The 12,471-nt window shown below is 43.6% G+C and overlaps 1 protein-coding gene across 1 annotated transcript; it reads right to left on the bottom strand.

The window, feature by feature from the left end:
- Positions 1-504: 504 nt before the first annotated feature.
- Positions 505-2,883, bottom strand: foxa2 (forkhead box A2). Its single transcript, XM_070979417.1, has 2 exons — positions 2,650-2,883; positions 505-1,989 (listed from the first exon to the last, which is right to left on the bottom strand). Exons 1-2 carry the CDS (start codon positions 2,719-2,721, stop codon positions 820-822), a joined length of 1,242 nt encoding a protein of 413 aa, XP_070835518.1. The 5' UTR covers positions 2,722-2,883; the 3' UTR covers positions 505-819.
- Positions 2,884-12,471: the final 9,588 nt, after the last annotated feature.

The raw sequence follows: 12,471 nt of genomic DNA, 5'->3' as shown, positions 1-12,471 counted from the left end.
CAACAATTATTACGCAACTCGTGCTATAAACAATCCTTCATGTTATTATGTGTGTCATAAATAAATAGAACTGGATCTCCCTGAAAAATAAATATTGTCCTTAGCTGATTTTTTTCTCTTTACAAATCTTAATTTTTAACATTAAATGTGTGTTTATTGTGAACTAACTGAGATTAATGTTTTTCTTTCATGTGAATTATTTTTGCCTACACTTACGTTACATTCTGTTGCATTCATTTATATTTATGATAGCCTGAGTAAACACAATTGCTCTTAAAAATGTGATGGTGGAGACGCTTGTTGCCTCAAACAGGCTGCTTTTGTTGCATAATAATAATAAGAAGAAGAAGAATTGTAATAAGAATAATAATAATAAGGGTCAAACACCGTCATATTCAGAAAACAAAACCAATAACACTTTAATATAGATTCTGTTCTTGTCACTACAAGAATACACATATACAAGCCATAAATAGGAATTACACAAATGATTGAACAAATCCTGCGAGGCATTTAAATTCATTTAGGAATCCAGTTATACGGATGGAGGCTATTTTACAGCAAGTTGTTGTTTGTCTTTGGGGTCCATTCCTGAAGCCGACTTCTGAACAGATCTCGTCACATTATCATTACTTTTAATTATTATCATTATCAACATCCTCTCTCAAAATAATTAGGCTACTAACAAACTCGACAACTAAAACGGTGGGAAACGTCAAAAATATCTGAAATACATATTGTACACAAACTCTATAATTTTTTTTACAAATGTACAAATTGAAGGGGAAGAAAGTCCACATCGGATGGAGGGTAACGAGTTTATGAGGAGTTCATGATTGGCCTGGAATAGACGCCTTGGTAGTAAGTTGTGTCAGGTATGGATGAGGAATCCAGACCGGGTTTCCCCGCCATGGAGCCCATGGAAAGAGCCCCGGCCATGGGGGAGCCGTAGCCGGAGTAATGCATCACCTGCTCGTAAGTCTTAAGGTCCATTTTGTGATGCTGCTGCTCCGAGGACATGAGGTTATTTATGGAGAAGGGGTGGTTGAAGGAGTAGTGGTGCTCCGGCTTCAGGTGCGCTTCGTGCGCAAGGACCGAGTGATGCTGAGACATGAGGTGCTGCCCCTGCGACACGGGGGAGGGGGCGGCGTGCTCCGGGCTCAGGGCCTGGCTCTTCATGTCCGACAGGGACCGTTTGTGGTCGCTGGAGGACGAGTTGGAGTGCGGGGACTCGTTGCCGTTGCAGCTCTCCGAGCTGCTGTTGGAGGAGCCGCCGTCCCCCGCTTTGCGGCCGCTATCCTTCATGACCTTCTTGTCGCACTTGAAGCGCTTCTGCCTCCTCAGGTAGCAGCCGTTCTCAAACATGTTCCCGGAGTCCGGGTGGAGAGTCCAAAAGGAGCCTTTCCCGGGTTTATCCGGTGACCTGGGCACTTTGAGGAAACAGTCATTGAACGACAGAGAGTGGCGAATGGAGTTCTGCCAGCGCTGCTGGTTCTGTCGGTAAAAAGGGAAGAGGTCCATTATCCACTGGTAGATCTCGGCCAGTGTCAGCATCTTGCTGGGGGACTGCTGGATGGCCATGGTGATGAGGGAAATGTAGGAATAAGGGGGCTTAGCGTGCGTGTAGCTCCTGCGGTAGGTCTTAGGGTCTCTGGACCTGTTGATGTTAGACTGTCCGTATATAGGGCTCATGGCGTTCATGTTGGTGTAGGATGTCAGGGCGTTCATGGATGCGGGCTGCGCGGTCATGGGACTCATACTGGGGCTCAGGGCTGCGCTCATGGCTGTCATGCCTGCGCCCATGCCGTTCATGGCTCCGGTGCCCGGTGACATGCCGGTCATGGAGGGGCTCATGCCCGTGTTGACGTATGACATGTTCATGGAGTTGGCCGTCATGTTGGCAGTGGTGTTCATGCCGGACATGCTCATGTAGGTATTCATCGAGTTCATTCCCAGGCCCGTGTTCATGTTGCCAACCGAGGTGTAACACTGTCAGCGAGGGAAAGAGGCAGTCATCAGTTTCATCTGGCACGAACATTACAGCAATAACTGAACACAGACCTTTTCTTTAAGCTTAAAAAATCAAAGTCACTGCATTCAAACTGCGGTGGAAATAACCGCGTTTGAATGCGCGCTGGCTCATAAAGCTTCATATGGACCTAAATGCGTCGAATATTTAGCAAATTTAAAAAAAAACACAGCTTCATAAGTGAAAGAATGCATTTGATGTCACGATTACAGCAGCTAAATTAAGTGAAACAATCCGCTAAAAACGCGCAATGCCGAGGAGAACACACCTAATTTGACTGTGCCCGCACACAAAATAGCGCCTGCAACACAAATATTTGAATCACTCTCCCTAAAATCAAACAGCTCCGATGTTTGCTGAGTGGAAACAAGACAAAAAATAATCTGATTTAATAAAGATACGTATAGAGTGGTGAAATTATAATCCGAGTGAAAAGTTTCACCCCCCTACATGTCAAGCAACTTTGTTAGGATAGAGCGCTGCGTGGAGATGGGGGAGGATTTGGAGGCGCCTCAAGTCAATATTTGATCACAAAGTTAATATTATCTCAGGGCTAATATTGAGTTGTATAAAATGGGATCGGCTTTAGACGGAAAAAAATATATATTTAAGGTACCCACCTCGGGCTCTCCGTAGTAGGTGCTCCAGTCGGTGTGTTCGTGTCCTTCCATTTTAACTGCTCCAAGCATCATGGAGGACTTTTACAAAGCGTCTCCCAGCAGAGGAAAAGCCAAAAGTCTCTCTAATAGCAGGTGACTGGGGACCACTAAGTGTATGTGGGTCGTCGGTGTGTCCCTTCGTCAAGGACTGGCGCATGTGTGTCTTATGGAGCCAGCCGTGAAATGCGTCTGCCAGTGACTGGAGTTCAAATGACGCTCCGTGCTGCCTGTTAACGCTGTGATATAGCTCTGTGCGCTAGGCAAGCCTCCAATCCCTACTTCTACGCCTTGGGCCCTATTTGAATAATCTCCTCGCACCTAGGCGTGAGACTCCTCAAGCTCCCCCCCACCACCTCCACCACCACCCCAATTGTACACCTGCGCTGCCTGAAAAGAACAGTTTCTGATGAAAAGCTTCATTATAAACTAATCTTATTGTATTTTGGCTGGAATAAAGGGAGCTATAAAAGGAATGTTTGGCGCTCTTCCTCGGTGTGCTTTTCATTACGCACATCCTCCAACGCGCTTACTGCACTTCAGCCGGGCTGACATCAGAACCCATTTTTATTGCATTCAAGTCATTTTAGCCTAAAACTATATATATAAGTGTTAATTATCAAAAAAAAACACTGAATGAAAGCGTTTATGAATTAGATAAAGTTTGATGTATCAGTAGAAATCCGCTTAAAGGAGCGTATTTAGGCAACTGTAGCCACTCATTAATAACTGCATCATAGTGCATTGTCAGGGTTGTGCTGCTGTTTAAATTCAGGCACATGAAAGAGTTCATAGGACACCCAAAGAGTAACATCAGTGCGCTTTTTTCCACGTTTAACCTGCAGAGCTGACAATAATGCTCTTATGGTTGTTACTGGCCTGCATGGACGCATGTGTGCGGTGCATATGAGCTCTGCCCGGGTCCATCTCAATGACTTAAACCCCTTTTATAAAAACGAGCTGATGTCAGTGAAGCTATAAGCACATTTCATCACTTTGCCTCAGCTCTTATGGACAGTTACGCTCTCTATGCAGCTCTAATTCAAATCAGCTGGGTTCAACATTTCTGTCACAGTTAAAGTGTGTACACTTTTTCTTAATAGTTGCACCAATATTTGCAAAAACAGGCGAGATTTTATCCCGCTTTATTAACCCGGATGAGTGAATTACTGTTTTAATTAGCCTTGAGTATGCCACGCATAGCTTCAGAGCGCCCTCTCTCGGTCGCTGCCTCCAGCTGGCTTTGCTGTGTGTGGCACACAAAGCAGCCTGATTCTTTCAAATCAAACGGCCGTGAAACATTTGAGAGGCGATGGAATTTGTGCATTTTTTTCATTTTTTATTTTTTTTATTTTTTACACTAAATAAGTGCAAAATAATTTAAGGCACAATAAACACGGCTGCAGAGGAGGACTCCAAACCCCGTGCAAATTTCCCCACCTTTTTATTTGAATTGAATTTACTGTAAATATGAATTATGTGAATGCAGAGCACGCATCATCCTGTGGGTTCATTGCTTTTTGATCATTTTAGTTTTCCTGATGACCCTCATGTAGCGTGACAGTGCCACGGACGAGGCCCCGGGCTGCTGAGGGCCCCTAACTCTCGCAGCCTGTACAGTATTTGTGTGACACAAACATCAAGGTGAGGCTGCAGTCCGCTGCCAGCCACGTGTCAGCAGCGGTACATCTATTTGACTCCATATTTACGCAAGAGCATAACTATCAGTATAGGGAGCCATTAGTAAAGGCGAGTAAACCTGTCGTGTTGACGAGGGACTAACAGAGTCTGCTTAACTTGGAAATGAGATCATGAGAAAAAGCTCTGTGTGTTTGAGGATTGGGGATTTCACCGGAGAGAGATGGAGATGGTCAAAGCTTCTCGGCGTGACTCAGTCCGCACAAGTGTTTGTATATAGGCCATTATTTTTTTTAGTATTAAAAAGGAAAATACTGTCATAATGATAAAACAGCTGGAGCAAATAACCATCTTATATTTATTGATGTGTTATTAATGTAATTATATGGGCAGATTTTTCGAGGTGTTGAAAATATAAGCGTATTTTAGTTCTATATCTGATGGAAACGGACTGAGTGTTTTGGTCTCCATGTAAAATATCTGCAAACATGCATTAGTAAATAATGCATGTAAGCTTATACTAAAAAAAAACATTCAATCAAATCAGTTTCATTCGTGCAATAAGCCTGAAATGTTTACGTCTGCCTTTGCAAATTTAACAAAAAAATGTTAGTTTGTGTGGTGTTTTCAATGTCGAATAATAAAAAAAATACAGAAGTGTGTAAATGGGCCAAAAAGCTCCTGGTGGATATTTATTTAATCTTCCTCCCCTGTTCTTCGCCAACGCAGCACTGTGCATGGCTGGAAAACAGAAGCACATCATGCAGCTATGCCAAAATGAGAGAAATCCACGGTTTTCTAACAGGGTCCTTGACCTGCATGACATTGTGTTCCTGAATGGGACATGCTGCTAATTCTGTGGTTAATCATCAACCTGCCTCAGTCCTCTCACAGGGGTGAAGGTCACATTTTGGATTTAGTCAAAAACAAAAACTGGGCTTCGTGCTGCTTAGGCTGCTCTGCCACTCTTTTACATGTGTTCCTTATTTCTGGCGTGATGTGTGTCTATATATCACATGAGCAAAGACCATAAATGCCCTTATGACTTTTTCAAATGCAGTAGGCAAAGAAATAAAAGTTGGACAAGCTTTGACACTATCTGCAGTTTGAGACGGCTCATTCTCTGAAGAACTGTACACTGCCTCCTTCATCGTGCCCGTTTGTCTCATCAGTCCAGTAAATAATTGTCAGATACTGAAGAACAGGTTTGTCCCATCACCTTTTTTTCAGCCTTGTGGTTTAATTTACTTGTTTTGTGCTCAGGAAAACAGAAAATATGAATAAAATATCAGAAGTTGGTCTAACACATTTAAAATTTCCTTCATTTCTGATCACATTTGACAATAAGCAGCAGCTTTTCTGCAACAGTGGAGTTGGGGCTGAGGTCCAAGAAGCTTTAATTCACTGACCCTTTATGGTCGGATGTCAAAAAGTGACCAAAATATCACAACAAAAATTTAACAAACAATTGCACATACAGTATGTAGATCTGTTAATGAATGAAGACATATTCAGGTTGTACTTCTGCAACTGATTCAAACTGGAATGAAATGAACAGCAAAACCATTTTAGAAAATGTTAATGGATTTAATTAAAAAAAAAAGACCCTTTCTTAGCCTTTCACCTGCAATATACCAGAGATATTTTTTGTCAAAAATGTGTCTTCACATAGGAATTCCAGAGTCCTTTTGGTGTTGCACTGTAAAATCATCTATCATTACATTCTGGTCATGTTAACATTTCCATAATGTCTGTGGAAACTTTGCTACTTGCTATTAATATGATGCAGACCATAAACATCTGGTCAAATATATTCATGATCCTCTGTTGTTGTTGTTTTTTATCTTTGTGATCCTTCACAATCATTAATGCAGCATGTTCTGCACAAACTGCTGCTGCATTCATTGTTGATCGGTCTGTTGATTCAGCTCATGCTTTCACAACCCTGTGCAGACACTGGAAATGAGAGCAGAATTGCATTTTACTTGCTCTCACAAAAACATAGCACATCATGTTCTTGTAAAGTTGACATTTTCCCAGTGAGTGTACATATCCAGGACCCGGGCCAGTGCTTTGCCCCACATCTCTCATCTTTCAGCGGCAGTTTTGCCACTTTGTTCGTCAATTAGCCTCCATGATCATCGGCGTTACGTTTCACACATTCAGGCGTCATTCTTTCACTGGTTATGACGAGGGCAAACACTAAATGATGAAAGTTTAATGAGTCAGTTAAAGAAGTGAAAGCCCAACACCTGCATGAGCAAGGCCCCAAAGTGACACCTCAAAGCTTCGTTTTGTGGTACAGATGCTGTTGAGTGTCTGAAGAGGGGGGGGGGGGGGGTCTGTGAGAGGAAGGCGGAACTCTTGGGACATTCCTTCAAACACCCAGGAGTTGTTGGCAGGAATGTGTTAAGTTTCAGCTTTCAAAGTAAGGATTTTTTTTTTTTTTCCCAAGTGAAATTTAAAGATTCACCTACAAATGTCTCTTTTTGTGCCTTTGTATCCATCTGAGCGCGCAAGAACAGCACAGGGCAAAGGGTTAAGCGTGTAATTCATCAAAATAAAATTAATAACGAGAGAGTCTTCCTCTTAGAAAGTGCTGGAAAAAAAAAATGTTTGCTGCCAACTTGCCTGTGGTGACAGTAAACATTCCAGAGCCGGGCTGGAGTTTGGACTTGCCATTATCTGCCACAGCTGTGACAACGCCTGTTGGCTGCAGGTTTGTGGCTGGCCACACTGTGTTTACCTGGAAATGAATCTGAAAAGCGGCTGGACTGGGAAGGCACACAACCCAGCTAAATAAAAACTGAGAGTGGTCATTGCAGCGAGATGCAGTGTGGGAGGGAGTCCAAAGTTATTGCACTGGCCCCAGTGGGTCAGGGCGCAAACACAGGCGTAAACGCACTAAGGATATCCTCAAATACGCACCTTTTGATATTGATAGGAATGCGGCGAGGAATGCCATTCGATATGGTTTATGTTGACTGTATCCAGGGCACTGCAGATTCAATACTTGTCTCTTGTCATGTTAAAGGAGCCCATGTTGACCGCTGCCCTTCATTTATCAAACAAGGTGACAGCTGATCTATTAGACCACAGGAGAAGAATGAGGACGGTGGGATTTTAGAAGATGCACAGAGCAATGAATGTGCACCAAATTAGAGTCTTTAGGAGCTGAAATTGTTGCAAAAAAGAGTTTAAAGCAAATGTAGGAACAGATTTCTGATCCAGCACCCTTTATAAAGGGTTTATGTTGGAACTGACCTCTTTATTAATGAAGAATAAGTCATTTTCTCATTTGAAGCACGGATAAGACACAGTCACACAATCCAGCAACCAGAAATAAGTTCTGTTAAATGGCTAGAATGATCTGAAATGATTTATTAACAATTACTAAATCATTTAGGTGCATCGTCTAGTTGTTTCATAAAGGGAATCTCATGAGAAAGTGAGCAATTATTTTTATAGATTTAAAATCTACAGACAAAAGAAAAAACAAACTAAAATAAATGATTGAATAAATGACCACAAAATGAAAGGCCCTATAGTTCACGTGGATTGTGTGATATATTTTATAAATAGCACACACTCTTACCTGCTTAGAGGCCATGCTTCCTTGCAATGTCTGAACCTTCTAAGCAATGTGGATGGGATGTGTATTAGAGCCAAAAGGTTTAATATCACCAAATCAGCACATTGTTATTCATTAGTGGGCCAACTGCAGAGTCAATACACATTTAATCACAGACTGAAGGCAATTAAAACAGGAGGGGGGCCAGTGGTGCTATGTTAATTAAAGTGCCAGGCTCCCATGGGAAGCTCTGTGTCTAAATATCACTACAATCAAGCCCATGCCATAATCCACGATGAGCTATTGCCGTTCACACTCGGCCGTCATGCTGTCAGATCCACGTCAGGTTGGAGAAGAGGGCAAACCTGGCCTGATGATTAAAAAGTTGTCTATCAGTAATGGCCTTTCTAATCCTAACTGACTCAACAGACGCGGGCATTGGCGTTTAGAATCTTTCCCATGATAGTTCAATGAACTGATCAGTGATTGGAATCTGGTTTTGCATTGATACGATCTCATGAAATAGGCGTATGATCCAGATATTGTAGCGATCTTTGGTACAGATGTTCCTTTGATCACCCCAATCCTCAATTTCCACAGACCTGCTGGGCTGCAGACCTCTTGAGAAAACACGCACACACACACACACACACACACACACACACACACACACACACACACACACACACACACACACACACACACACACACACACACACACACACACATCTCAGCCCTGCATCTGAGAAACGCTTTTGGTCCATTTCCTTTTTCCATCAGTCACTCAGTCAGTCAGTGAGGGAGGTTCATATCTGCTGCTGTCTTATCTGTATTCCAGCCTGATGGGGAAATTCAAGTTTGGGATTACCTCTGACTGCTGACCCGAACCCATCTCAGACAACTGGCCCGGCTTTCGCTTTCATTATTCTCATGCTTCAAAGCGCCATACAACAAAATCTCACACTCTCTTGAGCAGGCACACGTTTCTGGCATATCTAAAAGCCCTGCACCTGAATGTGTTATCCCTGCTTCGTATGCATGAGGATAGAAATTAAAAGCTGATAGTGGTGAATGTCTACATTAGGGGAAAGCCTATATCTTCTCCCCTCTACCAAGCAGTTGTCTCCTTCGTGTACGGGCTGAGGGCCCATCCATATGCAGATGGCTAATTTGTAGTGTTTACAGAGGAGCAAAGAGGGGGCCGACAACTCATGAAGAGGGCTGAAAAGAGGCTGCCTACGTGTCACCCCAGGAGTCTGGTGGTAAAGCCTGCCCTACCAGAGAAACAACATAAGTGTCCAATCTGTGTTTGCTTACCCGTGGACACCGATGGCTGAGTCCTGGCCTGGGGCCCGTAAATTGTGCTTTTTTTTTACAGGCCCTGACAGCTAACAGGCTATTGGGAACAGGGGCCCAATGACACAGCCACTCAACAGATTAGCACCTCATCAGCCTCCTGCAGCTTCGAACAAATACGGTCCCTGCCTCCTTTAAGACACAATAGGGCCGCCACCGCTAAACAGCCCCCCGCCAACGGGGCCCCCACCCTTCTCCAGCCACAAAACTTCCTGGTCTGGTCTTTCTCCGGGCCACAGCTGCATCAAGGGGTCCTTCCCCAGTCCCCAGAGCCCACCCCGACCCCAATTGGCAAGATGTGTGTATTTCAGGTGAGCAAATATTGCCACTTGCCTGAGAGTTCAATGGCCAGCCCTTTCGGGGGGGGTTGCGTATTGCGCCTGCCTGCTTTGCAACAGGGGTACATGTGGCCTCACACAGCAACCGGTCCACAGGATGGGTCAGGGGAATTCTCCAGGCACAGCTGGAGTCAGCAAATCAAACATACCTATATAGCTCATCTGCATTTTCCCAGACTAGGAAACCATTTCCAGCTTTCATTTCCTCTCTCCACTGATTTTACAACAAAAGAATGTCTTGATGTCTCCCCCAGCCACCACACACATAGCTCCAACCCATTTCCTGCAATACACAGTTTAAAACTCTGACTTGGAGGTGTATAATATCTGGTATAACACCTTCACCAACATACGCTAAAAGTCCCTGCAAAATTCTCTGCAAGTGCACACACATAGCAGATGATGCAGGCCATTAGATAATAGGCAAACATGCAGGGGAATTGAAAGTTGATCTTGTCAATCACTTGTCATGATTTGGACACCTTTGTCTCCAATACACACATGCGTAAGTTATAAATGCCCTCTGCAGTTACATTCATTAGTCTCATGGGTCTTAATGTGGAAAGAACAGAAAGGGGGAAATGTGTCACGTGCTGTGAGGTTGTATTAGAGATTGGAGATAACGTGTTTCTTGGGACTTGTGCCCATCATCAAGGACACGGTGAACATAAATAAAAGAGTCTGGCCGCTGTGTGGGTGATAGCTACAGCTAGAGGGAACCGAACTGATAATACAAGAGCAGAAATTTGCAATGTACAAGCTGTAAACGTTTTGCTTCCTTTGGTATTGGAACAGTTAGCAGTTTAGCAATTATACAATTAGTTTCTTTGTTCCAGTCACTATTTACTGACACTGTAATGTAAAAGCATGCTGTATATTTGGGATAACAGCAATCAAATAAGTCACTATATTTACTGGCCATGACTGAAAGACAGCGTTGTGAGGATTAAAGGCCACCAGCTGAATGCCACACCAGCAAGATCCTCAACAAAAAGCAAAGATCACAGCTAAAGAGTACAGGGCCAGCTTAGGTAAAGGCTACAGGCCTGTGACTACAGCCAGCTGTGTATTGGGTCAGAAGGTGATGTGTCAGTGCCGAGGACCACCTTGATCCCCCCTGGAAGTCAAATAGAAGTGTGGGTTGCCGTGTCCTGGGAGGCCTTCTCTGCCATCACAGTGAAATGGAACTGGGCCAGAAAGCAAACAAGATCTCTCCCAATCTCTCCCTCAAGCCCAGACCAACCATGTTTGGGTGATGGGTTTTTCTGTTGTTCTGTTTGTTTGCTTGTTTGGTCTGCAGCCCATGGATACCCAGCATGGAGTAGAGAGGAGAAGCAGAGGAATGGAGGACGTAGAGCAGAGGAGAGGTGAGGACAAGGAGGGGGGGGGGGCGAGGATGTGTGACACACAGACCTCCCCGTGAGGTGACGAGAGACCTGCCGAGAAGCTACCGGGCAAAGCTGCTCGACAAATATACACAGACCCCAGGATCAGGGCAACCAAGACAGATCGCTGTCTCTGATCCTTCAACAGATGTTATGTCTGACGCGCGTCTGATAGCACTGTCTCCGTTCATGTAAATTCCATAAGGACTTTTCAAATATGTTTTACAGTTCACTCTAAAGGAGATTTCTTTGACTGTATCCACCTGTAATGTGTGAAATATTCATGTGTTAAGGTATTTGCACAGGTCATTTCTCAGTGCTTTGAGAGCAGTGCGCATGTCTGATGATCTGTATGGAAAAAATAAGCTTTATCTGTCTCAGGGTAACCAAATGCTCCCACCACACATCCTGCTGAAGAAATTTCCCACCAAATCGGACTATTCCGTCACGATTTCAATGGATTAACCTACAGAGAGTGACACCTTCTGGTAGGAAAGAGAACTGCTTTTTTTCATGGGTGCAAAAGAATAGTGACACACACATTGTCCCCTGATATTCATTATCTGAATATACACATGTAAACAATTATCATGCGCACCCCTATGTCAGACTAATGCCTCCTCTCTGAACATGTACACTCATAATATATTCAATATTGAATATTTTCCTTTCATTTTAACAATACCCTTCAGACATTATTCAGACGCACAAAAGCTACTCTTACTGAGTTTGTGTGTGGAGGCTTCAACTTTCCACATCACAACCGCCACTGGCCTCCAAACTGTCACAAAATCAGGCACATGCTAACATGACTGCAATGCAGTCCGACAGAACAGCCCTGTCTTTACGAAGCTTACAACGTTTCTTTTGATATTGAAATGTGTGCATTTAATATGTTTATTATTGAACTCATAGTTAAAAGCGGTGTAGTACTGCACTATGTTATATTGAGGTGTTTCTTATTTTTTGTCCATCCTATTCAGCATTAGAAACACCTCTGAATATAATCAAGTGCAACACACCTCTAACTACAACCTCAATGCTTAAACAATAGAATTTAATTAACACATCTGTTAAAGTGTAAAAAACTTGAACATTAAACTGGACAGCTGTACTGGATTGCATTAGACTGGGCAGGTGTGCTTAATAAAGGGGATGCTGTGTGTGTGTGTGTGTGTGTGTGTGTGTGTGTGTGTGTGTGTGTGTGTGTGTGTGTGTGTGTGTGTGTGTGTGTATCTACATAGCACGAGCTTTTTAAATTTATTCACCTCCATGCAGCCAGAGGGGGGAGACATTGCACTTTATTTCCCAGCAGCTTGGCCCTAATCTCCTCTCTTCTAAATGACTGTAGCCACACGTCTTTCCACAAAGAATCCTCAAATTTATCGAACACAAGCTCCACTAAAATGCACGAGGGAGGTTTGGGTTTTCTTTGTTCGCTGCCGAATGCGAGGGCCAACTCAGTGACCTCTAACAGCGCTGTTGTGTTCGTGCCTGT

This window comes from Chaetodon trifascialis, chromosome 14 (assembly GCF_039877785.1).
Source record: "Chaetodon trifascialis isolate fChaTrf1 chromosome 14, fChaTrf1.hap1, whole genome shotgun sequence".
Taxonomy (NCBI): domain Eukaryota; kingdom Metazoa; phylum Chordata; class Actinopteri; order Chaetodontiformes; family Chaetodontidae; genus Chaetodon; species Chaetodon trifascialis.
The sequence above is the reverse complement of the archived record's forward strand: the minus strand, read 5'-3'. Positions and strand labels throughout refer to the sequence as shown.

Coding starts and splice junctions, on each gene's coding strand:
- foxa2 (XM_070979417.1), bottom strand. CDS start 2,721: ATGATGCTTGGAGCAGTTAAAATGGAAGGACACGAACACACCGACTGG. Junction 1,990..2,649: donor CCTACTACGGAGAGCCCGAG/GTGGGTACCTTA, acceptor CCTCGCTGACAG/TGTTACACCTCGGTTGGCAA.